The sequence below is a fragment of the Anser cygnoides genome, chromosome 25 (genome assembly GCF_040182565.1).
Source record: "Anser cygnoides isolate HZ-2024a breed goose chromosome 25, Taihu_goose_T2T_genome, whole genome shotgun sequence".
NCBI lineage: Eukaryota > Metazoa > Chordata > Aves > Anseriformes > Anatidae > Anser > Anser cygnoides.
The window spans coordinates 6236679-6262356 of NC_089897.1; the positions used below are offsets into that span (position 1 = coordinate 6236679).

General features: G+C 58.5%; 1 protein-coding gene and 1 long non-coding RNA gene across 8 annotated transcripts in view; one reads left to right on the plus strand and one right to left on the minus strand.

Annotated features, from left to right (window-relative positions):
* The window catches only part of LOC106041292 (uncharacterized), a 23962-nt gene extending 14282 nt beyond the window's left edge, over nt 1-9680 (minus strand). Inside the window, exon 1 of one of the 7 annotated variants that reach the window (XR_010826596.1) lies at nt 8935-9680. This is a non-coding gene — a long non-coding RNA (uncharacterized lncRNA). Of the gene's footprint in view, nt 1-2326; nt 3929-8934 lie in introns of those variants that run through there. The other 6 variants (XR_010826597.1, XR_010826607.1, XR_010826606.1 and 3 more) reach the window with 6 other exon arrangements.
* On the plus strand, nt 8212-25678 carry WNT2B (Wnt family member 2B). Its single transcript, XM_066983192.1, has 5 exons — nt 8212-8990; nt 20023-20243; nt 22602-22879; nt 23348-23612; nt 24597-25678. The coding sequence occupies exons 1-5, from the start codon at nt 8827-8829 to the stop codon at nt 24824-24826; spliced, it is 1158 nt and encodes a 385-aa protein (XP_066839293.1). The 5' UTR covers nt 8212-8826; the 3' UTR covers nt 24827-25678.

The window sequence follows — 25678 nt, forward strand, 5'->3', positions numbered from 1 at the left end:
CTGCTCGCAGAGCCCCCACCACATCCCTGGGCTGCGAGGTGCACTCGCCTTTTGTTTGAAACATCACAATAGAGGCCCGGGCCGAACCCTTGACACCGGGTGAGCCCAGGGACCAGGCTCCACTTCCACCACCCAGAGGGGCTTTGACCTCTGGCATCCCACCAGGCAGCACCGGGACGTGGGGCTGAGCAGCTGCCCCAGCCTCCTGCACCGCAACACCGAGACCTTGCCGAAACCCTCGCAAGCCCCAGCCTGCACACCACAGACGTGGTCCCACAGGGCAGGGCTGCAGAGCTGGGATCCCCCCTCCTCTGGGAGGCCCCTGCAGGGCCGGGGTGAGCAGCAGCAGCTGAGCAGCATTCCTGGCAGCACACCCACCGCAAAATGCTGGGTGCTGCAAGGGGCATCCCACGCAACGAGGCAGCACCAAGCGTGCCAACAAGCTTTCTCCACTTCAAAGTTTGACATGATACCCCCAGTATCAAGGGGGTCTTCCCACATTCTTTGGGATCTCTGGCTCAAACCCTCAATTTCCAGGGAAGCACAAACCTTCAGGTGTCCAACATAAGGGTCTCCACTGCGTTCCTCCAGACGGCCTGGATGCTTCCCAAACACGCTCCTCACATGTGAGGATTAACTGAATAATCAGGTCAAATGCAAATCATCAATACAGCTCAATGAGATGCTGCTTTCTGTGACATCTTCATTTCCTTGAACAGCAGATTTGCACCAGACCAGACATTTTTAAGGCACGGGGAAGCACCAAGCAAAATAGTGCTGTACAGTTTTCAGGATAACAATGGATTTCACCTGCTTCAGCGTCCAATCTCCACAGTAGCTAACGTTACCTGGCACTGGCTCTTGACACATCAGCATGCAGGCTATCAGAGCAAATGCCTCTGTTCCTGGCACACTGGGGCTGAAAGCACAGCTTGCTCCCCTGACTCCTTGTCAGACTTCACAGGGGCTGGCAACTGAAAGCACATCCAATTTAGCCACAGTTCATTATCCAACATAGCATGACATTGGGCCACTTGCAGACATAATCCAGCTTCCTCCTGCCTTGCAAGATGTATTGACCAAAGGCGAGGAAACAGCATTAATAGCTCACTGCTGTGCAGACGAATCTGGGCAGCAGCAATGAGGTTCTTTGGGCTATTTCTGTCCAATTCTACATGAGAGTAAATCAGAAGCTTCTGCAGACTTCCATTAAATTTCTCTCCATTAACACCACCGTAACAGAGATCGGAATTTATCCTCTCTTTTAGATATATATATTATTTTTTTCCTGGTACTTTTAAAAAAATGCTAAAACTCTTCAGCTTCTAGCTGAGCTTGAGATAAAAGTTAACCTCTGAACCATACAGCATCTTTCATATAAGGCACCATATAGAGAGGGCTTCTTAAAGCAAGTCTAGCTTGGTAACACATATATTCTAGATGGTTTCTGTTTGCCCTCGTCCTCACCTCCTGGAGAGGGGGAACAAGGGACACCAGCCTTCCCCATGCACAGCAAACAGAGGCGAGAACCAGAGATGCCAACTTTGAGCCTTTGAGCTTGGGGCCAACCCACGATCCCTGGGGGGAAACGCATTCGCACCCACGCTGGTGGAGCATGGTCCCAGTGAGACCTGTAGGAGATTGACCAGTACTGAGGATAAACACGAGGAGAAAGAGGTCCCTGCTCCCCCAGACCCAAGAATGTTGCCCTTGCAGCAACAAAGATTCATTAAGACTCACAACTCTCATGCTACAGAGGTTCCAGCACATATAAATTTTCAGAATGTACATGTGTGTGTATGCACACATGCACACTCTTTACCAGCTCTCAGCACTCTAACAACAATTAGCATTCTGGTTATGTGTAACAGCCGTTTCTACCACCCATCAGAAGGGGACCCCAACAATTCAGAAGAGAAATAAAGGGCGACGCTGTCTCCTGCAGAGGCTTTGGGACAGGAGGCGCAGCCCCAGGCCGGAGAGCAGCGAGGACTCCGGCGGTCCCACCTGCAGAGCGCGCTGGATTTGCGGCCGGAGCAGCCCCGACGCTGGCTGCTCTCCTGCTCACCGCCTGCCCTCAGGGAGCAGCTCTGGGTAGGTCGGGTCCACCCCAGACGAGGCTCAGGTAGGACACCCCCCAGCAGCAGTAGCCTGGACCCCGCAGAGCACAGAGCACGTGCTCCCACCCTGTCCCCATGCATGCCCTGCCAGGCTGTGCACAGGCACCGTGGAAGGAAGCTGGTGAGGTTGTTGAGGGCCAAGTTAAGCCCCCAGCCCTGTGTTCGACCGCAGCCCTTCCTGCTGGCTCCTGCATGAGCCCTTGTACCTCACAAATGCCCCGTGCTTCATCAGCAGCCCTCGTCCCTGGCACCGCCACCAGCTCCGTGCAGCGCCTGGCCCAGGACGGGCGCAGCTCGCAGCGGCTCCTCGCCAGCACAGCGCAGCAGGAATCAGCTCCAGCGAGCAGCACCTGCTGCACAGCAGGTGTAAGGGGCAGCCCCAGCCCGGGCAGTGCCCGCACCTTCCCAGCACAGCCCCCAGCAGCTGGAGGTGCTGCCCGTGCTGCGGCCGGGCCTCTGGCACCCCTGCTCACCCCCAGTGACACTGGAAAAGATGATTTCTTGCCTTGCCTCCACACCAGGGCCAAGCAGCCTCGGGGCTGACTTGGCAGATATACCGAGCTAGGCAGGCACGCAGGCTTTGTAATAATCTGCTATCTGATCTGGGTTTCTCTGGCCTTTCACTTCAGTGGACAGTCCTTCGAGCCCATTCGGGGACTATGAGTCACTGAAGAAGCACTTAAAGTCCATCCTTGACGATAAGGTTAGAACTATGTGCCGTACGTTTCCTTCCCTAGTTTGGAGTTATGCTCGGGCTATCCACACTTCCTTGCTTATTCCACCTTCCCCTTTCATCCCCGTTCCCCACCGCACCGAGCTACACATCTGTGAGTGGGGCCGTGGAAGCCACCAGCCGGTGACGATTCCCAGGGCACAGCCGGCAGCGCGCAGCCGACTCCTCTGTGCCCTGTGCTGGCCACCGGGTAAGGAAAGCACTCGCGTGGAAGGGCAGAACAAAGAGCGGGGACTTGGACCACGAAAGCCAGCTGCAATGCTGCCACCAGCCCACGACACACGTCTCCACAAGAGCTTGGGGATGCTTGGAGATGCCTCTGGGACAGAGCCAGCCCGGGTGAGCACAGATGGATTGAGCTCGCAGGTCTTTGCGCCACGCTGGCAGCAGAACAAGGTCATGAAGTAACAGAGAAGGTAACGGCGTGCACCCACTGCCGAGTCTGCGCTGGCCAAGCCGCTTATCCGACATCGTGCCAAGGAGGGCTGTGTCACGTCACGTCCCTTGTGTAAAACAAGGCTGTAAACGCTGCATACCTTTGGGCAAGGTGAAACTCGTCGGGTTCCTCACGGGCACCAGGGCTAACTTGAAGTCCAGGTTTCAGAGCCCCAGAAGGAGCGAGCACCGAATCCAGGATGACGACAAAAGCAGGGAATTGCCTTCACTGGCATGTACCAAACCATACCGCATCCAGAGCTCTGCTGCATCCACCGCTGCTATCAGCTGCACGGGATAAGAAATTCCCTCTACATTAATGAAATGATTATTCTTAATACTTGGGCACCGATCATATTCCTGAGGAAAAAGGAAACATAAATCCTCACTTTCACTGACAGCGACAGCCCACATCCCTAGGTACGAGGCAGCTAATTACATCTGATCCTACCAGCCAAAACCTGACCAGCATGTTTGTGCAAGCACTACAGTCAAAGTATGTGCAGGATTTGGCCCTATTTCCCGTTTTATTAATCACAAGAAACAATGTTAGAGACATACCTGATAGGTTTTTTTCCCTTGGCCACTTACCACTTGGCAGCAGAGATGAAGTTCTGGCTTTGCAAAATATTTCAAAACCTGTTTCTGTTCCAATTCAGAGTCACCCCCCCCCCCCACCCCCAGAAGCTTTCCAGGTTATCTGTGAAAGAAAGCCCAGAGAAATGGATGGCTTGAAGTGCTTCAACTGATAAACTCTAAATATATTATTTTAACTATGATTTTGTTTTGCATTATAAAGTAGAACAAAGATCTTAACAACCACAGAACCAACAGGCTTTGGAAATGGAGAGGATTGTTTTGGAAGTGGAGAAATGGAACATTTGTGCCCTTAAGACCGCGTTCCTTTTCCCCTAAAGCCTGACAGAGTTTCACAAAACATTTCAAGCTGGCTGTGCTGCGTTTCTGGGGATCAAACCGTCCCTCCTGGCGAGGCTGCCTGCACCATGACAGGGCCGTGGAGCTGAGTGGCCGCCTGGAGAGCAGCACCGTGCTGGGAGCGGGTGCTGGGGTGAACAACAGGAACCCCCTGCAGAGCCCGGAGCGGGGCGAGGAACAGCCACAGGAGCAGAGACAGCGGCTGGAAGGAAAGGCAAGGCGCACGGTGCCGCGGCGGTACCGGCCCCTGCAGCCAGGCCCTGGCCTCCCGCGCTGCCCCGGGCTCTGCCGCGGGCTCCTACACCCCCATTTTGACCTCTCCAGTGGTGGCCGGGGTGGGGGTGTCCCCGCCAGGGCTGCCCCAGCTCTGGGGACACCGCAGTGCCCGGCGGCACGGGACAGGCTCACGCACCGCTCGCCATGAGCGCTCCTCGCTGCAAAAACCCAACTCAAACACTGGCCTGGTTATAAATAAAGCAGCCACTGACCCTGGAGATTAATCAGTGGGCTGGTGTCTCTGCGTGATGTCACCCCATGTTTTTCCACAGGCCTGTCAAATTTCAGCCCTGTCTGATCTGCCGATGACAGACGGGGCTCGCGCCTGCCAGACAGCACCGGGACGCTGCGGTCTGTGGGAGGGGAGCAGCCGAGCGCGGAGGCCGGCAGGATTTATGGCCGCCTTTCTCCTCGGCATGCTCGCCTTCGCTCTCCGCCGCACACACAATACACAGATGCCTCTGCAAGACAACGGAAAATCGGGGCTGCTTGGCGCAGCCGGGGTATTTTTAGGCATATTGCGCCATTTCTGGCCTTTGGTGACTTCTGTGATTAACGCGACTGGGTTTGCAGCAAGCCGCCTGAACCTGGCTGCTCGCACACACGGAGCCGCGGCTCAGCGGGGCGAGGAGCAGGTGGGGAGGGCACGGACCGAGCTGCACTGGGACCGCTCCTGCGGGTGAGCTCGGCTCTTCCCAGAGCACCAGATCTGGCAACCAGATAGATCTATTTGCCTCCAGGAAGGCAAAAAAAAGTCTCCTGGGTGGAAAGCCGCATCTGACAGCACGCAGGGTTTTTTTAATGCCACTAGCCAAGCTTTATGCCTGCTTGCAGTTCAGCTTGCTGCCCAAACACCATCCCAGCCACTGGGGCTGGAGGAGGGCAATGATGGCCATGGAGCCACGGGGTGGAGGGGAAGCAAATGGGCACTGCAGCACGAGCCGCTCCGGGAAGGCAGCGTCACGCATCTCATGCCATTTGCTCAGGACACTGCAAGGACAACACCGTGACCCATCCCAGGGCACACCAGTGTCCGCAGCTCTCCATGCCCGTCCCCCTGCCGCCTAACACAGGGTGAGCAGAGGAGCCCTGGGTGCAGCCGCACCGCCACGAGCACAGGGGAGCTGCCCTGTGTGGCAGGCAGGGGCTGGGCACCGACCAGCACAGGAGCAAACGGTCCCCACCCTATGATCCCCAAAACAAAGTCCATCTCCAAATAAGTTCCCAAAAAACATGCTCATAACAGGGCTTTCTTGCCTCAGAAAATGGGTTTCACATGAGGTCAGCAGGCTTGGCACTGAGGGTTATCCTGGGACAGCGATTTTCCCCATTGGGGTTCCAGGCGGTGCGATTATGCAAGGCTCCGAGTTATTCCTGGGGCTGCCACATGTAAGGTGAGCTTCCTAGCTGTGCCCAGCGCGGGCATTTTGGAGGTGCAGCAATCCCTCTGCAATCCCCGCTAGCTCTGTGTGCTCCTGGCACAGCACCAGCACCTGTGCCTGCACAATCAAAGCAGGAATCCAGCGCTGCCGCGGGGAGACAGCTGGGGCGCAAGGGCGACCTCTCCGCTCACGCACCAGAGCGAGCCCTGCTCGCAGGCCGGAGCACAGCTGCCATCACCCGCGGGAAGGTGGCACGGGCAGGCAAGAGCATGCCGCCCTCACCTCTGGAAGGGGACGGGGAGACTGCTGCAGAGCAGGGTCAGGTACGTGCCCCCAGCTCGCAAACTTTTCCCCAGCCAGTGCCCAAGCACTGCACAGGCTGGACACCAGCTACGGGGCAGCTCATGGGGTGGGAATGCCCAAGGCTCTCCCTGCCTGCACGTTCCCACATGCTGCTCCCTTTTCCAGGGGCAGCACGAGCAAGGGGACTGCCCCTCTGTCCCTGGCCACAGCACCGTGTGTGCAGCAGGTGCTCAGTGGTGGCCAACACAAGGCACGAACCAGCACCAGACCCTGCAGCACTGCACCTCCAGCACCCGGGAGCAAGCCCCAGAGCGACCGACCTGCAAGGAAAACAGAGAGCTCGGTCCTTTGAAGTTAATGAATCGTGAAAGCCTTTGAAAGCAGAGCCTTGTTTATTTACTCCGGGCAGCTCATGTGGCTGAAGCACACACACATCCCGAGCGCACTGCTAATTTGAGTGAAAGATCAAATGCGAGCCTCCTGCCCAGCCAAGCCACGGCCGATGGAAGAGCGAGGGCTGGCCCCGCTGCACCGAGTCTCCATGGGATGCAGGCAGGGAAGGGAGAGCCCGATACAAAATGGGGAGGCAGGGCGATGGCCTGGGCTGTCAGCCAGACCCTGCTGAGTACAGTCAGGAACCAGGCTGACAGAAATGCCACCCGTTGGAAGTAAAGCTCTGTGAATTCGGGCCTAAGGGCACCACCCCAGCACCTACGTTCAGCTGCAAGCCCCCCAGCAGCACCCTCCCCTCCCAAGCTGGAGCTGCTGCAGCCTGGGCCCAAGTTCTGCCCAGTGCCACGATGCAGCTGAGATCCACGCAGCCAAATGAGCACCTGGGAATGTGCCACCTGCCAAATCTGCTCTCCTCTTCCCCACAACAGGGGAATGCAGAGAACTCGGTCTCTTCTCTTTGAATGAAAACCAACCGAGTAACGGAGAACAGCCCACGAGATGCCAACAGCGAGTAACAGCTCTGCACCGCCTTGCTGCAAAGTGCCACGGCACCGAGGGCCTGGCTCTGCCCATCAGGCAGACGCTCGTGCTGTCCCGCAGCAGCCACAATCTTCATTAGAAGCACCAGAGACCCCAGCACGCTATCTGCTCTGATGGGTCTTCTAAACAAATGCACAGCCTTCCACAATACTCTATAAATATCAGCCTTTTCAGTGCAACGGCTTCGCGAACAAGCTGTAAGGCAATATTTCATTTAGGCTCGCAGACAAAAGGACGGCACCCTACCAGCACTCGCTTTCTGCTGCTGCAGTTTTCAGAAGTATAATTGGATTATAACCAAGCGCGAGTTTCTATCCCAGTTTCTCCCGGGCCAGCAAAGCCGCTCTGATCTGTAACAACAGGAGTCGGAAGGAAGGAGCAGAAAGCTCGCGGGGCAGAGGGGAGGGGAGGGCTGAGAGCTCCGGCAATGCTGAAAGGACTTCAGCAGATATTGGGGGCTGTGGTCCCAGTGAAAAATTAGGCATCTAGGGAAGTGCCAGCAACGAGAGAGAGGTTACCCGTGTGAGACTAATGCCTTCACCACCAGGGTGTGGAAGGACCGGCCTGCCAGGGGCCACAAGGGAAAGGGGAGCTCCCAGCCTCGGCCCTCACAAGCTACCAGACACCCGGGGAGGAAGGAGAGTTTAGAGTCAAGGGCAGCTCCTCCGCCAGCCCTCCCTGTCCCGCAGTCCCAGGGACCCAGCAGAGATGGGAGACCCCCCCCCGGGGGGCAGAGGCCCGCCGGGCGCACGCAGCCGCCAAACGCGGCCCGACGGGGCGGGCTGCAGCCGGGGGCCGGCGGTGCCCGCGCACGGGGAGGGCGAGCGGCGCTGCCCGGGGGCTGCGCGTCCCCGCGGGGGCTGCGCCCTGCCCCGGCCCCCGGCGCGCACCCGGCCCCGCTCCAGAGCGCGGGGGCCCGGGGAAGCCGCGGGCACGGCGCTGTCCCGGACCCGCCCCGCGGGCGCGGAGAGGCGCGGAGCGGGGTCCGGGCGGCCGTTTCCCACCCTGCAGTGACACCTGGCGGGGGCGAGCGCGGCAGGAGCCGGCGGCGGCCCCGAGCATCCCGCCCGGCCGCTGCGCCCCTGCCCCGGGCGGACCCCGACGGGGCGGCCGCGGGAGCGCGGGCGGGGGGCGCGGCGGCCGGAGCTGCCCCGCGGGGCGGCGGGCGGTGGGCAGGGGCCCGCAGGGGGCTGTCCGCCGTGCCCTCGGGGAGGCGGGGGTCGGTCCGGCCGGAGCCGCGGCTCCGCGCTTCTGACTCTGCCCAATGAGAGCCCGCAGCCCGCCGCGAGCTGTCAATATTTGGCCGCGGCCCCCGCGCTCCCATCCCCAGTGCGTCCTCGCCCTCCGCGCGCAGCCCTCCATGGCCCGGCCCGGCCCCGCCGCCCGCCCCGCTCCGCTCGGGGGGCGCTGAGCCCCGGGAACCCCCCGCCCCCCCCCGAGGAGCCCCGCCGCCCACCCCCGCAGCAGCAGCAGCATGCTCCCGGGCGCGGGGGCGCAGCCGGGGCTCGCTCAGCCGCGCGGAGCCGGGAGCCGCGCACCGGGGCAGTGACGGGCACGGCTCGGCGCCCGCACCGCCGTCGCCCGAGGGGAGCGCGGGCGGGCCCCCGGCCCCGCTCGTTCCTCCGGCCGGAGCGCGCCGCGCAGAGATATGCTGAGCACAAACCGCCTGGAAGCGCCTCCTGGGATTGCCGTGGCCCCCGGGCGTGCGGAGTGCGGAGCCTTCCCTCGGACGGCGGGCGCGGCCCCGCGGATTTACCTGCCCTTCGTCCTCATCCTGCTCGCCCTGCCGCCCCGCGCCGACTCCTCGTGGTGGTGAGTGTCCCGCCGGCACGGGAGAGCCCGGCCCCGGCCGCCCCGACGGGCGGCAGCGGAGCCGAGCCGCGGCGCTCGGGGGGAGCCGGGCCGGGGGCCGGGAAGCGGCCGCGGGGCCCCGGGCAGCGCTGCGGGACCGGGCCGGGCCGGGCAGCCCCGGCTCCCCCGGGGGTCCCACGCAGGACGGGTCCGGTCCCGCCGGGCTCCGCGCCGCCACCTGCGCGGCCCTCGGGGAGAACCCCGCGGGGTCTGCCGGGGAGCCGAGCACCGGGAGCCCGCTCCGCCGCCCGGCCCTTTCAAAGGCAGCGAGGGCAGAGCAGGATCGGTCCCCTCGGCACGGGCTGCAGCTGGGAAGCAGCGCGGGCAGGGGGAGATGGGGCTGCCCCGCTTAACCCGCTGCGGGCCGAGAGCAGCCTGGCTCTCCCGAGCCCCTCCGGGCCGCACTGTCGCCCCGGCACTTGCACGGTGGCTGCTCGTGGGCTCCCGGGGCACTGCTCTCCCTCACTGGAAGGCGATAAGGCTCCGTGACAGCTGGAAGTGATGCCATAGAAAATGCCAGAGGAGCTGTGGCGAGAGGAGCCACGCAGCCTCCTAGAAATTAATCTCCTTCTGTCCGAATTCCTGTAACAATGAAAATTCATGTCTGCAGAGCGAGAGTAATTAGGAAAACTGGGAATGGGAAGTTTTTCAAGTAAGCCTGTGCCGCTTCAACAGCTCAGTAACACTCAAGGGGGGAGGAAAAAAACCACCTTTGCTGCAGAAAAGTTCTCGGTACCCTCCTGTCCTGTAACAGCCCTCTCTAACCCTGTGCGAAACACCAATCTACGCGCCAATCCCATCATCATTAGCACATTGCGGTGGATGAAGCCGAATTTAATCAAATTCAATCCATCTGACACCGAGGGGGGACCGGTGGTTCTGGAGCTCGTTAAGTGCCGCTGAGCACGGCCCGGGGCTGGGAGCGCTCCGAGGCTCTCGGCGAGAGCTTCCCGGGACGGGGAGAGGGGAAAAGGGGAAAGGGAAGGGGGAGAGGAGGGGAAGGGGAAGGGGAAGGGAGCGGCGCAGCAGGGGCAGCCCGGAGCCCAGCTGGCGGCAGGGGTGCCATTCCCGGCACTGCCCCGGGAGACCTCCTGCAGCACGATCGGCCCCCGTGGAACCGAAATCACCGGCTGAGAAAAACGAGTCACCGGCCGCGGGGATCAGGTTGATACAGGACTGGCCTGGCTTCCAGCCGCTGTCCGCCCCCACCCATCAGGGCTGGCGAAGGCAGGACAACATCTGCGCGGAAGGTGATGTTGCTGATATGCTAAAAGCTGAGGAAGGAAGAGTCTTAGGGTAGCGGGGAAGTTGAAATATTTCTCTTCATTACCAAGGAGGCAGGAGAAGGAGAGGGAAGCTGCTGGAGCGCAGGAGTAGGTGCGCAGGGTAAAGCAACTGGAAAAAGACTACGGCACGGTCACAAAGCCCTCTGCCCAGAGCTGAACAGTTCTGCTAAGGCACCCCCATACCAGCTCACAAGAGTAAAGCCTTTCTTTAGGGACAGCACAAAAAACATTTTCCTTGCTTTTGTACCCCACTTCTCCCCACGATGACCATGGTGTGGGCCCCAGCTCCAAATGCGCGCCTCTCCCCAGCAAGCGGGAGCAAAACCAGCCACGCTTTAAGCCTCGGTAGCTGTGGCTTATTTGTAGGAAGCTAGATTTAGCTCGCACAGCAGTTCGTGTTCTCAGCTTGCAGGCTGACTCCCCGGTTGGCAGCCTCTCATTTGAGGGAGAAAGAGGAGCCGGGGCAACCTGGTGATGGGGGCAGGGGCTCAGCCGGGGAGCAGGGCAGTGCCCCCACCCAGCCCGGCGGGCTCCTTAAGCCATGGAGGAGCCCAGCACACTTCTTTGGACCTCTTCCATAAAGCAGAATCGGTCCCAGTGTCCTTAAATATGAGTGTTTTTTTTTTTTTAATTTAAACCAAATATGTTAAACTCAGAAGTTCACATGTTTGGTTGTACTTTCTCTCTCTCTCTTTTTTTTTTTTTTTTTTTAGACCAGAGCATTCCTCTGAAAACCTTCATTGAAACAAATGCTTGCCTGCTGTACATGTCGGTTCTGATCAAACAGCGTGTTTAGATGAAATTGTGTTTTGCTGAAAATGGCTTCAACCAGCTGTGGTTTGGGAAAAAGTTGTTCAGTGATTTGCATAGGTTTCCAAGCACATCTTTAGCACTACTGATATTACAGTAAATACATTTGGTGGTGCATCATCGTTCCTTATTTTTATTATTATTGCCAAATTCTTCTAGGGATTCACACACAATAAACTTGTGGAAATAGAGGAAATGCTTCTCATTTTCAGAGTCAAGTTTTAAAGTAGATTAATAGAAAAAACTGGGTCACTTCTGATCAGAGTACATGGAAAGGAAATATCAACCAAATGTTTCTTCTAAACAACTGCAAATTATTAATTTTTGGTGACGTCAGGCACGGCCCCCGCCACCTCACAAAAAACTTCAGGAATTGGTGAACTTTGGTGCTAGAAAAAGTGTCCGTGGACGTGCGTGTGCTCGGGCTCGTAGCGGGAGAGAGGAGCGGGGGCGAGGGCTGGGGCGGGTGCCGGGGCGGCGCTGCCAGGACCACCAGCGGCCTTGGGACGGACGTGGCTGGGGGAGCAGCATCCATGCAGAAAGCTCCCAAACTATAAAACGTTACTTAGCAACCAAATACCAGCTGAAACACAGACAGAAATTAAAAAGGAATGCAACGGGAAAATCCCTAAATCCCGTTTACACTTGAGTGCGTCCAAGGGTAGGGAGCGCAGCATCACCCGCGGCGTGGGGCCGGGCGGCAGGGAGCCGTGCCCAGCACAGGCCCGGTCGCACTGCGAGGCAGCGTCAGGCCCCAAAAGCGGCCTCCAAAATTCCTTCCGAAAGATTTGGAAGATTAGACAAATGTTGCTTATAAACATAAACTGTGCAATAAACAAACTCGGTGTAAATAACTAAGTAGAGTTTACTCGCTATTGAGAGCCCCGCTGGTTGCTCTAGTGTGGAAAGCCATTTCAGACCGAAGGTTTGGTTAACGAAGAATGTACACAAAGCTGTATACACACACACCCCGCGCACCCCACCCTCACACGTACCCGCTTGCCTGCAAACCCACATGAATCCCCCCCACCTCCCAGACACACCAAATCCTCGTTAGCTAACTTGTTTATTGCTAACCACAGCCCTTGGAAACTACAAATATTTAATTTCATCTGGCATTGGAGCAGATGGGAGGCATCAGGCTCCCAAAGAGATAAAACAAATCTGGGGAAGGAAGAGCGGCGCGAGTTTGCGCTGGGGCCGAGCAGCGCGCAGGATCTGGCCGCGCACGGGGCTCTGCTGGGATTGGGGCAGGTCAGGGCCTGGAGCACGGCGTTTGGGCACGGGGCACGGTACCCAGGCGGGCGTCATGGGGGATGTTCTGTCCCGCCAGGCAGCCAGCGCCACGTGTCGGCTCCCTGCCTTGGCCTGCCAAGGGGCCCGGGGATCACAGGCAGGGAAAAACGTGCCGAGGGCAGAAAAAAAAACACTTTGTGGAGAAAGCATGCATTATGTTCTCCGTGCTGGAGTAGCCCCAGGAGCGGGTGCCCAGCCCTTGCCCAGTGCGTGACGAAGCCACAGGCACAGTACGTGGGGACGGGGACGCCGTCCCCGCAGCAGGGAGGCAGCAGCAGTGGTTTCTGCTGCTGCTCATCTCCAGAGCTTGCCGTGCGTTTCAGTCCCAGCACCAGTGCTGGGTCCTGGTCCAGGTGCCGTGGATGGGCACAAAGAGTGATGGAGAAATGGAGCCACGTGTCGGCGCGGTTATCGGATATACGAGCGAGGCGCTCGTTTAAACAGGCATCACACTGAGGTGTGTGGGAGGGGAAATAGCATCAATAGGAATGTTTGAAATTAAGCCAAGGGAAAGACAGCTGCATGCACGAGCCTCCCAGGCAGCCGGCGTAACCCTTTGGGGGAGCGCGGGCACTGCCGGCTCCCCTCGGTGCCAGCCTCGGGCGGGCAGACCCTCAGCAACCTCTCCGGGCCTCGCCGGCGGAGGCTGCGGCAGTGGCTCGGAGGCCGGTGGCTCCGGAGGCCCCGATGCTGCCCTGCACCAGCTGCTTCCCTCCGACACTGCTCCTGCGGCAGCACAGCTCCGTCCCATGGGCTCAGCTCCGGGGCTGTCCCAGGCGCGTTCCTGGGACGGGAGCTGCCATCCCAGGGAGGGCGAGCAGCGCACAGGGGTCTGGGGGGGCCCAGCGCTCATCCTGGCAAAGTGCTCTGCTCGGTATTAACAGCGGGAGGTCAGCAACCAGGAAGTCTTTATCCCCAAGTGCTTCGTAGCCCCAGCCATCCAGGGAGCCCTCGCTTTGAAAAATAAGTTTTAGAGTAACATCAGACTGATGGAGAATGAACTCCGTGGCCTCTGTAGTAGTCCTGGTGTTCTGCGTTGAGAGTATATTGGAACAGATGGGTTCTCTCAGTCACTCCACTTAGTTATAATAATCCTAATTGTATTTCTTAGTTCATTTTTCATTAGGGTCACTTTCACCTATAGGAAGTGTGTCTTAAAAAAGAAACGCACAAGAAAAAAGAATCCTTCTGCTTTTCCAAACTCGTTAGCTTTTACTATTACTAATACCAATTTCAGCAGCACCTACAGACCACCGTGAGGTGAGACCGTGCCGGGCCTGCTAAAACAGGCATCCCCTGCTCCGAGCAGCCTTCGCCCCAGCACACGCGATACGCCAAGGACAAGAGAAGCTTCTTTGCCACCAGCAACTGCATTGCCTCTGCACTTCTTGGCAAAGCACTTTGGGATTTGGGGAGGGGAAAAAAGAAGTTGTTACTTGAAAGGATAAAGCATAATTTTGATGAGCACTTTGGATTGTGTTCCTGCGTCAGCTGGCATCTGTCAGAGGAACAGCTTTCCCCCACCACAGTGCTAGGTTGCGGCCGTTATTTCAGAAGGCACCGGGGCCCTTTTCTCCCTCAGCTTTCCTAATTTCCCCCCCACCAGCTCCACAGGCGCACCCAGCACCCCCCGTGTCCCACCGCCCCCAGGGCAGCCTCGTCCCCGGCTGCTCGCCTGCATGAGGAGGTCCCAGGGCAGGGACCCCGGCAAGGAACTGAAGGCACACGACAGGGAAGAAGGGTGGCACACAAGAAAAGAGATCACAACGCAGAAAATGAGAAGTACTTGAATGGCACTGGTAGTGGCCCAGCATTATGATATTAAAAACCATTCAAGTGAGACTAACGCTCTCAACATACGGAGTAGTGGCTCTAAGTGAGGAAATTAGGACTATTAATCATTCCAAGGCGTTAACAATTCCAGCAGGCCAGGATGGCCCTGTTCCCAGTGGGGCTTAATAAAATACTCAGAGTTTACAATAATAAAATAATATCTCAAATGTCTATAGCACCTTGCAACCCAAAGTGCTTTGCAATTGGCTATAAATTGTCCACCCACAGCCACGGAGAGCAGGGGAAGGAAAGCACAATCTCCATGGGAAGTATGCAAAGCACTTGGGGAGGCGAAATGTTGTCAGGCTCTCCGGAATTTGCTCTTTATCAGATAGAGAGACAGGGATGTTGGATTTGATCCTATCTGGAAGGTTTGTCTCCCAACTGAGAGCTGCCTAGGGCTCTCCATCCTCCCACCAAAACACACATTTCGTATCGACTCCTTGGGAAGGTAAGAGAACAGAAGCCAACAGAGCTTGGCTCCCAAGTCGATCTTTCAGGACTACCAGCGTGCTCACGAGAGCAGTGGGGAAATGAATTGGCTTCCCCAGGGGAAGGACTCCAGCAGCACTCGAGAGCCCAGACGAGCCAGGCGGTGCTTTCAGCTCCCCATCAGCAGCGGTGCCCCGGGAGCAGAGGGCAGCAGCAGAGCCACCCTGTGCCAGGCACCTCCTGGCCCCCGCCTGCAGGGGCAGAGCCCAGGCAAGGGCACAGCAGCGGGCGCCCACCCGCTGGCCATCGGGGATATCAGGTTCAGAGGCATGCCTAACACGTGGCTGGGAACAATTCCTCGGCTGCCTCGCTTGCTTTTTTTGGTGGTTGTTGTTGTTTTAAACGTGGTCTGGCAAATGGAGAGCCCTGAGCACTGCTCCGCAGCAGCGTGCAGCTGCCCGTGTCCCTGCAGGGACAGGGAGGGAGCCTGCAGGAAAGCACGGGGAGCAACTTTGGTAGCAGGGGGTCCTGGGGTTTAAGCTGACCCGACTGTCTTAAGCAAGCGGCGAGCGCCCTGTGTTTGGTGGGAGAGGCCAGGCCACGAGTGGCAGCTCCTCAGGTCAGAGGCTGTTAGATGGGATGGAGGAGCCGAGCCTGCCTCCTGCCTGGAGACCCTGCTCCCAGCTCCTCCAGGTCGGAGCAGCATCTCTCCACGATTTCAGAGCCACAGAGCTGGCTGCGACTGTCAGGAGCAGGCTTTGTGCTGCCGTGTCTGCCCCCGGGCACTTCTGTTCCCACCCTGCACAGCAGCTACAAATACTTTGCAAGGTGTTTCGGGATCCTCAGGAGGAAACATTAACCCGCCATCATTTTTCAGCCATTAACTCTCTCTGCATTAACAAACGACAAAGAAAAAGCCTCATGCCTCAGCTCCCTGCATGTCAAAGCAGGCAGCAGCAGCCGCTGCCCTCGCTTAGGATCTCCCCGAGCTGCCCCGAGGAGCGGTGGGGATCCTCTGAGCATCCTCTTCTCCTGCATCGTCAAACTTGCTCACGTGGGCATCCCTCTCTCAGGGTAGATTTAACCTATGATTATTCTAATTCAGAATTGTGCCTTAAATGGTGTTGGTGCAACCCTGATTCCCCACAGTGGGAACTCCCAACATTTCAACAGTTGCTTTAATTATAAAGCAGAGCACAAAAAAATAAAATTTGAGATTTGCCTTAGAATGACAATTCCAAAACTTTCCCTCTTGAAACTAAGTAAAGCTCAAATAGCGTGGTTTTTTTGTTTGTTTTTTAGTGCCATATAAAACATTAGATACAGCAGTGTCTAATATTATTTTCATTAGAAATTGAATTAGAGCACTCATATTTCTCAACAGCACCTTGACCTTACAGAGATGTTACAAACTGTAGCAAGTTCTGGGTCCTCTGAAATTTACCCATTCCCATGAAGCATTTTCTTTCTTCAGAACTCGTTTTCCAGGAGCCATTTCCCACCAGATACCTGCTGCGGGGTCCAGACAAAGGCATGACCCCGCAGGAGCCCCTCGCCCTCACTGGGAGCACAGAGCAGGCTCGCACTGTTGCTGTTGCCTTGGTGGGGAGCGATTAGGAATTAAGTAAAATTAGGAGAAATTTCCTTACCAAAAGGGTTGTGCGGCAATGGAACAGGCTGAGGCAGAGCTTCGCTCGCTCCAGCGGGAGAGGTTCCCAGCCGCCTATTGCCGGGTGCCTTGGACTCTGGCGGAGCTCTCGGTCTGCGCGCTGCCACGCCTGGGAGCCAGCCCTTCTCCTCAGACTTCTGGTCTTTCTCGCTAAAGAGCTCAACAACAGGGGGCTGGTGCCAAAAGCACAATTTATCGATCCAGAAAGAGGTTTCCAAACACCAGGCAGATGAAGTCAGAGCAAGGCATATGGACCTCTGGTCCCGGGGACACTGTGCAGCACATCCCCGGACCTTGCAGCCAGCGCGCAGTGGCACAAATGCCCCCTTACCCTGCAGGGAGGGGAGCAGCAGCGGGTAGGAGAACTCTGAGCTGCTGAGACTTTGCACCAGAGCAGCCTTAACTGGGGGCAGAGAAGTGGCGTTGGCCACACAGCTCCGCGACAGCACCCCAAGGAGCCCACGAGCCCTTTGGGGAGCCAACACGCTGTCACGGGAAGCGCGGAAGCAGAGCGCACACAACGCAGGGGCAAGCATTGGGAGGGGGTTAGCACAAAATGCATGCTGCCAAGTAAATAGATGCGTCTGCCTCCGATTTGCATGTTTATCTTAGAAGCAATTTAGGTTTCTCCTTGTTTACAAGAGTAGAAGTCAGCAGACTCTTAGAGTAAGAAAAACAACTGGGAGCCAACATGTGACAGTTGTCTCCTGTTCTCGCAATGCACCGCAGCAGCCAGCGCTTGCAGGCTATTGAGAAAGAGCTCGGCTCGCCTCAGCTGCATCGCCGGCTGCCTGCGTGCAGCAGATTTACTTGCAGAGAAGAGAAAAGATAGCAGGAAGCTGGGACCACTTTACCTCCTCTCCACCCAGGCTCAGGAAGCACTTGCCTGTGGAGCACCAAGTCCGGTCCGTGCTGGTGCTGCGCGGGTCGCTCCTTGCAGGAACCGACGCCGAGCGGGCGGCGCGGAGGTGCAGCAGGGCGAGGAGCAGCACAGCGCTCCCTGCACCGCTCCGCACCCACCTCCCAGCACCACTGGGAGCTGAGCTCCAGGAGCAAACGGGAAACGCAGCACACAGCATGATATCAGGCCATCAGAGGGATCGGTGCCAGCCCCCAGGCCTGAGCTGAGCAAACCCCTCTGTCTGTAGCAAGGGGCTCTGCAGACACTGCAGGGCTCCTTATCCCCACCTGCACATAATTAACCATTCCCACCCTGTGCCCTGGCCCCTCCTTACTGCAGGATGCCCACGGGGACATGCCCTGCCTCTCTCCATCACCTGTGCTTCTCCGCACCCAGAAGCCCAGGACCGAGCAGTCCCCGAGGACGTAGCAGCACTTTGCTCTCGCAGCTGTTTCTGAAGTTTGGGGTAGTTTTTTCCGGCTGTAAAATGCAGATTCCCCAAGAGTAAAACACTTCACAGAAATTTGCCATTTCCAGCACAACTTCATTTCTAAAAAATGAAGCAGACCATTCTGATAAGGCAGCTGGGGACTTTTCAGAACATCCTTTTTATTTCCTATTTCAATGTTTTTGAAATGTCATAGATTTTTAGAAGTAAGATCAGAAGGGATGCTTTAATCAATCCAAAACAAATGTTTGTTGTGTTTTTTTTCCCTCCCAGAATTCCGCTTGGCAGGAAATTTTTCGATGTTCTTGTCTCGCTCTATTTCAGAGTAACCGAACCCCACTGGAGACTTTCCCACGAAATGGAAGAGCTAGGGCTCGCCGCTATAACCGTGGGCTTTCCAAGACAAAAGAGGAATTGTCTCCCCTTGTGCCATGCCACTTTCCAGTGCCACAGCCATTCTGGGAAGGGTTTCAGTACATAATTGCAGGCGAAGGCCTGCAGGTACCGCTGCAGATCATCTGCCAGTGGTGTGCAGCCACAACCAGAGCAGAACAGGCGGATGTCTGCCCTGTGGACAGTAGCGAGGTGCTTGCTGCAGGCAGGTGTCTCTGCCCTCCGCCTGTGCCCTCCTTCCACTTTCTTGCTGATAGCATTTGCTTGGATCTGGATATTTGGCAGAAGAATTAATAACAGGAGAAGTAATTAGCTCAGTGTGTAAAAAGGGGAATGCCTGGTGTTTACCTTTTCTGGAAGGTTTCCCTGGGTCTGGGTCCCTGGGGTGGTGCTCGGCACCGCCGTGTCCCCAGGATCCCTGGAGTGGAGTGGAACCCCCTCCCCTGCCCGGCATCAGGCAGAGCCCCTGCTGACGTCCCCCCTGCGCCAACTGATGGGGAGGGCCCCATCGAGGAGCCTTTCACCTCCTCCAGCTTTCCCTGCATCTCTTCTCCCCCCAGTGAGGATGAGCTGCGGCTTCTGTCACAGCCTCCCCCCAGAGCACCGCTGCACCCACTGCAGCCCCCCCCACCAGCCCCCAGCCCCGGCAGCTCCAGCAGGGCCACGTGCACATCTCCATCCCCGGCAGGGACATATGCACGTCCCTGTCCCCACCTGGGACTAAGCAGGCTGAGCTGGGCCAGGCACGGCCAAGATCCCGCAGTGCCCCCGCCATCGCACCAGGCGCATGCGGCCTCCAACCCTCCTCCTCCTCCTCCTCTGCCACGGGGAGCCCCCACTGCTGGTGGGCAAAGGACACTGGGGAGGGCCGTGAGGGACCCACCACCACTGCTGCGCGAGGAGAGGCTGGCGGGCAGGGCTGCAGAAGTAACATTCGCTGGCCCTCGGCGCTGTGGCTCACAAAGCCATGGGGAGCTGGGTTTGTTATCCTCAGCTCCAGCCTGAGATGACCTTGTGCTTCTGCCAGCATTTAAACAAAATATTTTAAAAAAGGGAAAAGATCCCATTGCTTTCTGTGTTCACAGGGCTTTCCTGAGCTATCTGTGAGGCTGATAGAAATGATAGAACATAGCCAGAGAGAGAGAGAGAGACAATGAAATATTGCCCAAGTTTATTGCTTTTTATTATTATTAAAGGGAGGGTCTTATTTCCATACTGGGGGTTTGAAACATTTGAATCCCACCCAAACCTCTTCCCTTCCAGCCAGAAGCACAGCTCCATGGTATGTGGCAAAAATCATTCTCCGGCACAAAGCAGCCTTGCGGCTGGCTGGGGTGAGCAGGCGGCGGAGGCAGGGGCTGGATGGGGATGGAAAATTCCACCTCGCCTCCATTGTCCGTGCTGGCCCGAGGCAGCAGCGAGGGCTGCTGGGTGCGGAAGAAGTCAGGATCCCCCTCAGTTCCATGGAAGGCTGCCCATTGGGCTCAGCGAGCCGCACCAGGCCGTGTTTGCACATTGTCTTTCTGCACCAAACCCCTGCCCACCCCCCTGCTGCACGGCAGGAGGCCGAGATGCAGGCAGCACGCAGGCAGGAGGGGGGATGCAGCCTAGCCCTGGATGTCCATCTTCAGTGGTGTCCATCATCTGCTGGTGCCATGGACCCCCGTCCCCGCACAGTGCCCCAGCCGGAGGGGAAGGCGGGCGGCATCACGGAGCCGCTCCAGTGCTGGCCCTGCCGGCCCCAGCTCGGCTCCATCCCGCTGTGCTCAGCAGGGCCGGGCTGCAGCGCGGGGCTGGGATGGAGGGACGGAGGCTGGGAGAGTTCCTCGCTGCCCCTGGGGACTCCCCTTCGCAGAACATCCCCAGACCCCGCACCTCCAGCCCCCGAGCACAAGGCGCTAACGCCGGCCCCGTCTCTCCTGCAGGTACATCGGGGCACTGGGCGCGAGGGTGATCTGCGACAACATCCCCGGGCTGGTGAACAAGCAGCGGCAGCTGTGCCAGAGGTACCCCGACATCATGCAGTCGGTCGGGGAGGGAGCCAAGGAGTGGATCCGGGAGTGCCAGCACCAATTCCGCCACCACCGCTGGAACTGCAGCACCCTGGACCGGGACCACACCGTCTTCGGCAGGGTCATGCTGCGAAGTAGGTGCTGCCCCGTGCCCTCTGCCCCCAGCCGGGGACGTCTGCGCCGTGACGGGAAATGCAGATACAGGTGGCTACGGACGCCACTTGTTTAGCAGTAACATTTTGAAAATGTCTCAAAAAAGGGGGGGTGGGATAAAAGTTCTTCCATGGTGGGATAAAAGTTCTTCGTCCCTGGGGAGGGCCCCGCAGGCACCCAGCTGCAGTGCCGCACGCTGTCCCCGCTCCCGCTGCCACCCGCTTGGAGGCCTGGGGACCGTGCCTGGCCTCAGTGTGTGGCTGGGAGCATCTCTGCTCCCGCTCGCTGCCGTGCCCGGTGGCTTGGGTTACTGCCGGAGGAGAGCTTTGCCTTTCCCTGTAAATTAATCAAGCAGTAATGGGAGCAGACCACTGCTTTTGAAATAGCTGCACCAGATGAGATGGAGCAGGGGGAGCACTGGGGGAGAAGGGGGAAGGAGGAGACACCTCCGGAGAACAGGCTCATATGTAAACAGTAATGGGATATATAAATATTTGGAGAGCAGTGTTGGCCAGGAATCAGCAGTTCACGTGGGAACTCGCTGTTCCCTTGCATGGCAAGGGAGGCAAGGCAGAGCTCAGGCTCCAGCCACTGCTTCGGGCTTCGACCTGCAGAAGGACGGCGGCCACGGGGCAGACGCCAGCGCTGCAGGGAGGGCAGGGACCAGGAGGGTCCCTCCCGGTTCCAGGTGAGGACAGGGACACCGACACGGTGCCCGCGAAGCACTGAAGGTGGAGCGGGGCGCTTAAGGCGCCAGCAGCCCCGCTGCAGACCCTGGGGCCACCCGCCCGTCCCCGTCTGCAGGCTGGGACCTCGCTCGCTGAGCCAGGCTCAGCTCCAAGTCCCTGGCGTCAAAATTCACCAGGTGGGACTCAGTCAGGGGCTGGGTGGGGAATCATGAGGTATGCTTGCTAAAGCACAGCGGGTCGCGTGTGCAACAAGATGTCCCGCAGGACAGACGGCTGCGAGGTGATGTGCTGCGGGCGGGGGTACGACACCACGCGCATCACTCGCATCACCAAGAGCAAGTTCCACTGGTGCTTGCTAAAGGATACCCATGGACTGGGTATTGCCCATCTGTATTTCCCATTCCAGACCACGGGGCATGTTTTGTTCTACAAAAGCAGGGCTGTACCCAAGGAATGAAAAGGAAGGGCACAATGGGGGCAGGAATGGGGAGGGGAGCACTCCCAGAGCAGAAATCACCACGTGGCTCCCGCTGTTCACTGTGAGGGCTCCCGCAGTGAGCAGGAGTGCGGGGAGCGCGCGTGGTGCCCCGCTGCAGCGCAGATGCTGCTCCCCAGGACGTGATGGGCCGGGGCACATCCAGCCACGCCGCCCCAAATCAAACGCGGCTGGGAGCAGGAACAGCTTTGACGCACCGGGAGCTGCTCATCTGGAGGACACGTGAGCGGGGAGGGCGCCGGGGGCTCGCTCCCAGCTGGCGGGGGCTGGCGAGCGGGGCAGGCCGGGGGCAGCGTGGGCAGGGCAGGCCCGGAGCAGCCCCAGAGCGGAGCTGGCAGGGGGGAGCTGTGAGCACCAGGCCGCGGCGCTCACCCCGCCACGCTGCGACCTGCTCGGCCTCAGCCCCCGCGTCCCACCGCCGCTCCAGCCCCACATCCCCGCTCCAGCCCCACATCCCCTCCTGGATGCTGAGGACAGGGGATGATGAAAGCTCCTCTCCGTAGCCCCATCCTGCCAGGCCCAGAGAGAGCTCTGTTCCCTTTGAAGTTGCTTTCAAAGGCTCTCAAAATGAAGACTAACATGGTTTTGATTTGCAGCTTCTTTTACAACATTATAAAAACAGCTGCGAACTCAAAGCAGAGATGCAGAGCGCCAGGCAGCACTCTGGGCTGCGCGGGGAGCCCCGTGGCAGCCGCCCCGTCTGCGGGGACAGCAGCACCCATGGGAGCCGCCTGTCCCCGCGTGCTCCGGCTCTGCCACCGCCCGTGCTCAGCAGCCTCCAGGCCGTTGGCCTCAGCACCCATGGGCCCGGCTGAGCCAGGGCCATTGGGGGCAGGGCCGGCAGCCCTGTCAGCAGCCTGGTGCCAGCACCCAGCGGGAGCTGCTGCTGGGGGGAGAGGGGATGGGGTAAGGGAACAAAGCAGCGGCTCAGTAGCACAGCTCAGCCCCCCCAGCTGCTCTGTGAGCTCAGCACAAAATTTCCCTTGGGCTGGGTGCTGGGGAAGCCGGAGCTGAGCGGTGCGGGCAGCAGGGACGGGTAGGACTCAGTTTATCTTTACCGAAGGTGCTGCCAGTTCCGCGCCCCCTTCCCCAGGGCTGCCCATGCCCAGGATGAGCCCGTCCCTCACTCCCTGTCCCCTCTCTCCGCACTTCAGGCAGCAGGGAGGCCGCCTTCGTCTACGCCATCTCCTCGGCGGGGGTGGTGTACGCCATCACGCGGGCCTGCAGCCAAGGGGACCTGAAGGCCTGCGGCTGCGACCCCCTCAAGCGGGGCCGCGCCAAGGACGAGCGCGGGGAGTTCGACTGGGGCGGCTGCAGCGACAACATCAACTACGGGATCCGCTTCGCCAAAGCCTTCGTGGACGCCAAGGAGAAGAAAGTGAAGGACGCCCGGGCGCTGATGAACCTGCACAACAACCGCTGCGGGAGGATGGTGAGTGCGGCGCTGCCGGGGACACCTCCGCACCACGGGGACTGCCCGGCAGTGCCGCCGGGAGATGCTCCTTGCTCCGTGGGTGGTGGGGGGTGGCTGGGGGGGGACAGGCCATGTCAGACAGGGCACCCACCCGCCAGCACCTCTCCGCAGGCTCCAGCTGGCATCAGTGACCCTGGGACCGCTCCTCGGCCCGCAGTGGTCAGAGGCAGGGCTTGCACTGCCAGCAGCCCTCCCACCTTTGCCAAGCCCGATTCCTAGAGCTCACTGCCCCCGGGGCCCCACCAGTAGCCAAAATGGCAGTTTCCCAGGCTCTCTGTGGCCTGTTTGAAGGAGGGGGCTGGGAGCAGGCTGCCCTCGTGCACCGGGGAGCCCGAAGCGGGGCAGCCCCGAGCTGAGGAGTTCTGCAGGGCTGGGGGCGATGATGCGGGGTGACCGCCGCTCCTCACGGCCTCCCTCTTCTCGCAGGCTGTGAAACGCTTCCTGAAGCTGGAGTGCAAATGCCACGGAGTCAGCGGCTCCTGCACACTAAGGACTTGCTGGCTGGCCATGTCAGATTTTCGGAAAACAGGGGATTACCTAAGGAAGAAATACAACGGGGCCATCCAAGTGATAATGAACCAGGACGGCACCGGCTTCACCGTGGCCAACAAGAACTTCAGGAAGCCCACAAAGACTGACCTGGTCTATTTTGAGAACTCACCTGATTACTGCGTGATGGACAAGTCAGCAGGTAAAAAAAAAGAAAGCACCCATGATGCCTAAAAACAGCTCTTCCTCCCCTCCTGGCAGGCCTGCAACTCCCAAACAGTCCAGCCTGGCAAGACCCCTCTGGGATGTCAGCTCCCAAGCCAAGCCTGGGCAGCAGGGGCTGGGCACCCCCAGGGCCCTGAGGGGTGCTGGTGGTCACTGTGCCACGTCCCCACAGCACACCGAGGTGTGCACATCTGCACAGAGCAGGAAGGGATTTGCCCAAAATCCCCAGGCTTTACACCAAAGACCCGACCCTTGTAGGCCTCTTGTAGTTAATGCATCACAGAGCCTTTCTTCTGCTGAGCGAAGATCCCTTAAATTAAATGCCTGTTGGTGGGCCAGCCTGGTGCATCTCTGAGCGCAGCCTGAGGCGGGGATGAGGGGCAGGGCAGGCAGTGTCTCTGCTCAGCCCCTGCAAGGAGGATCAATGGCTGTCGGAGCCCAGAGCACGGCTGGGGCCAGGGATGCTCCCCAGTTCCCATGGCAGCCGGCACAAAGGCGCTCGGCAGGGAAGGCAGCCGCTTGCTCCAGCCCTGCTAAAACGAGCTGCAGGCCCACACGAAGGAGGCATTTTGGCTTTCCCAGCCACAGTCGGCCTGTTCCTGGGCACACGCTGAGCCCCGGCCTTCTCCAGGCACGGAGGGCAGCGCGGGGCAGAGCCCGCCCTGCCTGCTGCAGGCAGCGCCGTGTGCCAGGGTAGCGCGGGCCAGGCGTGCGACCCACGCTGCAAAAGCAGAGCAAGCACACGCTGCACAACCACCCCCAGCCCCCTCGTGTAGCAGCACACCGCAGCGCACCCGCACCCGGGTGTGCTCTACCAGAAACAGGGAGATTTCATCTGCTGAGAGAAGAGCCCTGTGGAGGGCTCAGCTGGTAAATATCGGCTGCGGGTGGGGGGCTGGAGGAAGCACTCGAGGGAGGCAGAGGAGGAAGGGCCTGACCGACTCTCGCTTCCCTCCTCTAGGCTCCCTGGGCACCGCAGGTCGCGTGTGCAACAAGATGTCCCGCGGGACAGACGGCTGCGAGGTGATGTGCTGCGGGCGGGGGTACGACACCACGCGCGTCACTCGCGTCACCAAGTGCGAGTGCAAGTTCCACTGGTGCTGCGCCGTGCGCTGCAAGGAGTGCGAGGACACTGTGGACGTGCACACGTGTAAAGCACCAAAACGGGCTGAGTGGTTGGACCAGACCTGAAAAGACGAGAGCAGCAGAGGGAAGAGTCAGCTGCAAAGCCCCCCACAACCTTTCCAATTTTCTAAAACACCTGTGCCCCGTGGGCCATGGCATTCTGGGAGCTGTAGTTCGACTGCATGGCTTTTATTTAATTGATTCTGCAAAGCACTAAAGAAAGGACTACATTTCCCAGGAGGTACTGTGGACCCTTCTCATTGCTCAGCAAAACTAATCCCTTCCCTAGGAGGAGTCCGCAATCCTTGCTTCAACTGTGAAACTTCTGTTGCCTGTTGTTATCTCTGCAAAGGGACAGTGCACCTGACAGACTTGGAGAACCCATCGTCAGGATGCAATGCCTGAGGAATGCTGCATCTCGCCAGAGAATGTACAGTGAAGTTTCACCAGCAAAACAACACTAGTTCAGAATAATAAACTCCTGCAGAAAGCACTCTTGCTTTTACTTTTTTTTTTTTTTTTTTTTTGCAAGGCCAGAGGAAGGGTGTTGCAAATTCTTAAGTTCAAGATCTCCATGTTTCCCTCGAGCAGACCTGGCATTACTGACCCCAGCTGCACTACTGACGCTCGCTGAACGAGAACAACTCCTGCAGAGTCTTCTCCCATCTCCCCAGTGAGGATGACGAGCAGAGTTGTGAACTGTCAACTGAAGCCTGAATGACTGCAAGAAGACAAAGGCTATCCATAGACGTTTGCAGACACAAAGGGCTAGAGAAAGCAAACAGAATCTGTGAACTTACTGGTAGGTTCAGAAGTTGATGGGTACAACAGCATCTCTCTGTAAAACTCACTTGTATGTTGTGTATACTGCTTATTATTTTAAGTCAAAATTCATTATAAACCTGTATCAGAAAATGA

Bases quoted from the DNA above. Each gene is read 5' to 3' on its own strand.
- WNT2B (XM_066983192.1), top strand. From the start codon at position 8,827: ATGCTGAGCACAAACCGCCTGGAAGCGCCTCCTGGGATTGCCGTGGCC. The intron at 22,880-23,347 runs GTGAGTGCGGCG...CTCTTCTCGCAG, and splicing joins ACAACCGCTGCGGGAGGATG to GCTGTGAAACGCTTCCTGAA. The intron at 23,613-24,596 runs GTAAAAAAAAAG...TCCCTCCTCTAG, and splicing joins CGTGATGGACAAGTCAGCAG to GCTCCCTGGGCACCGCAGGT.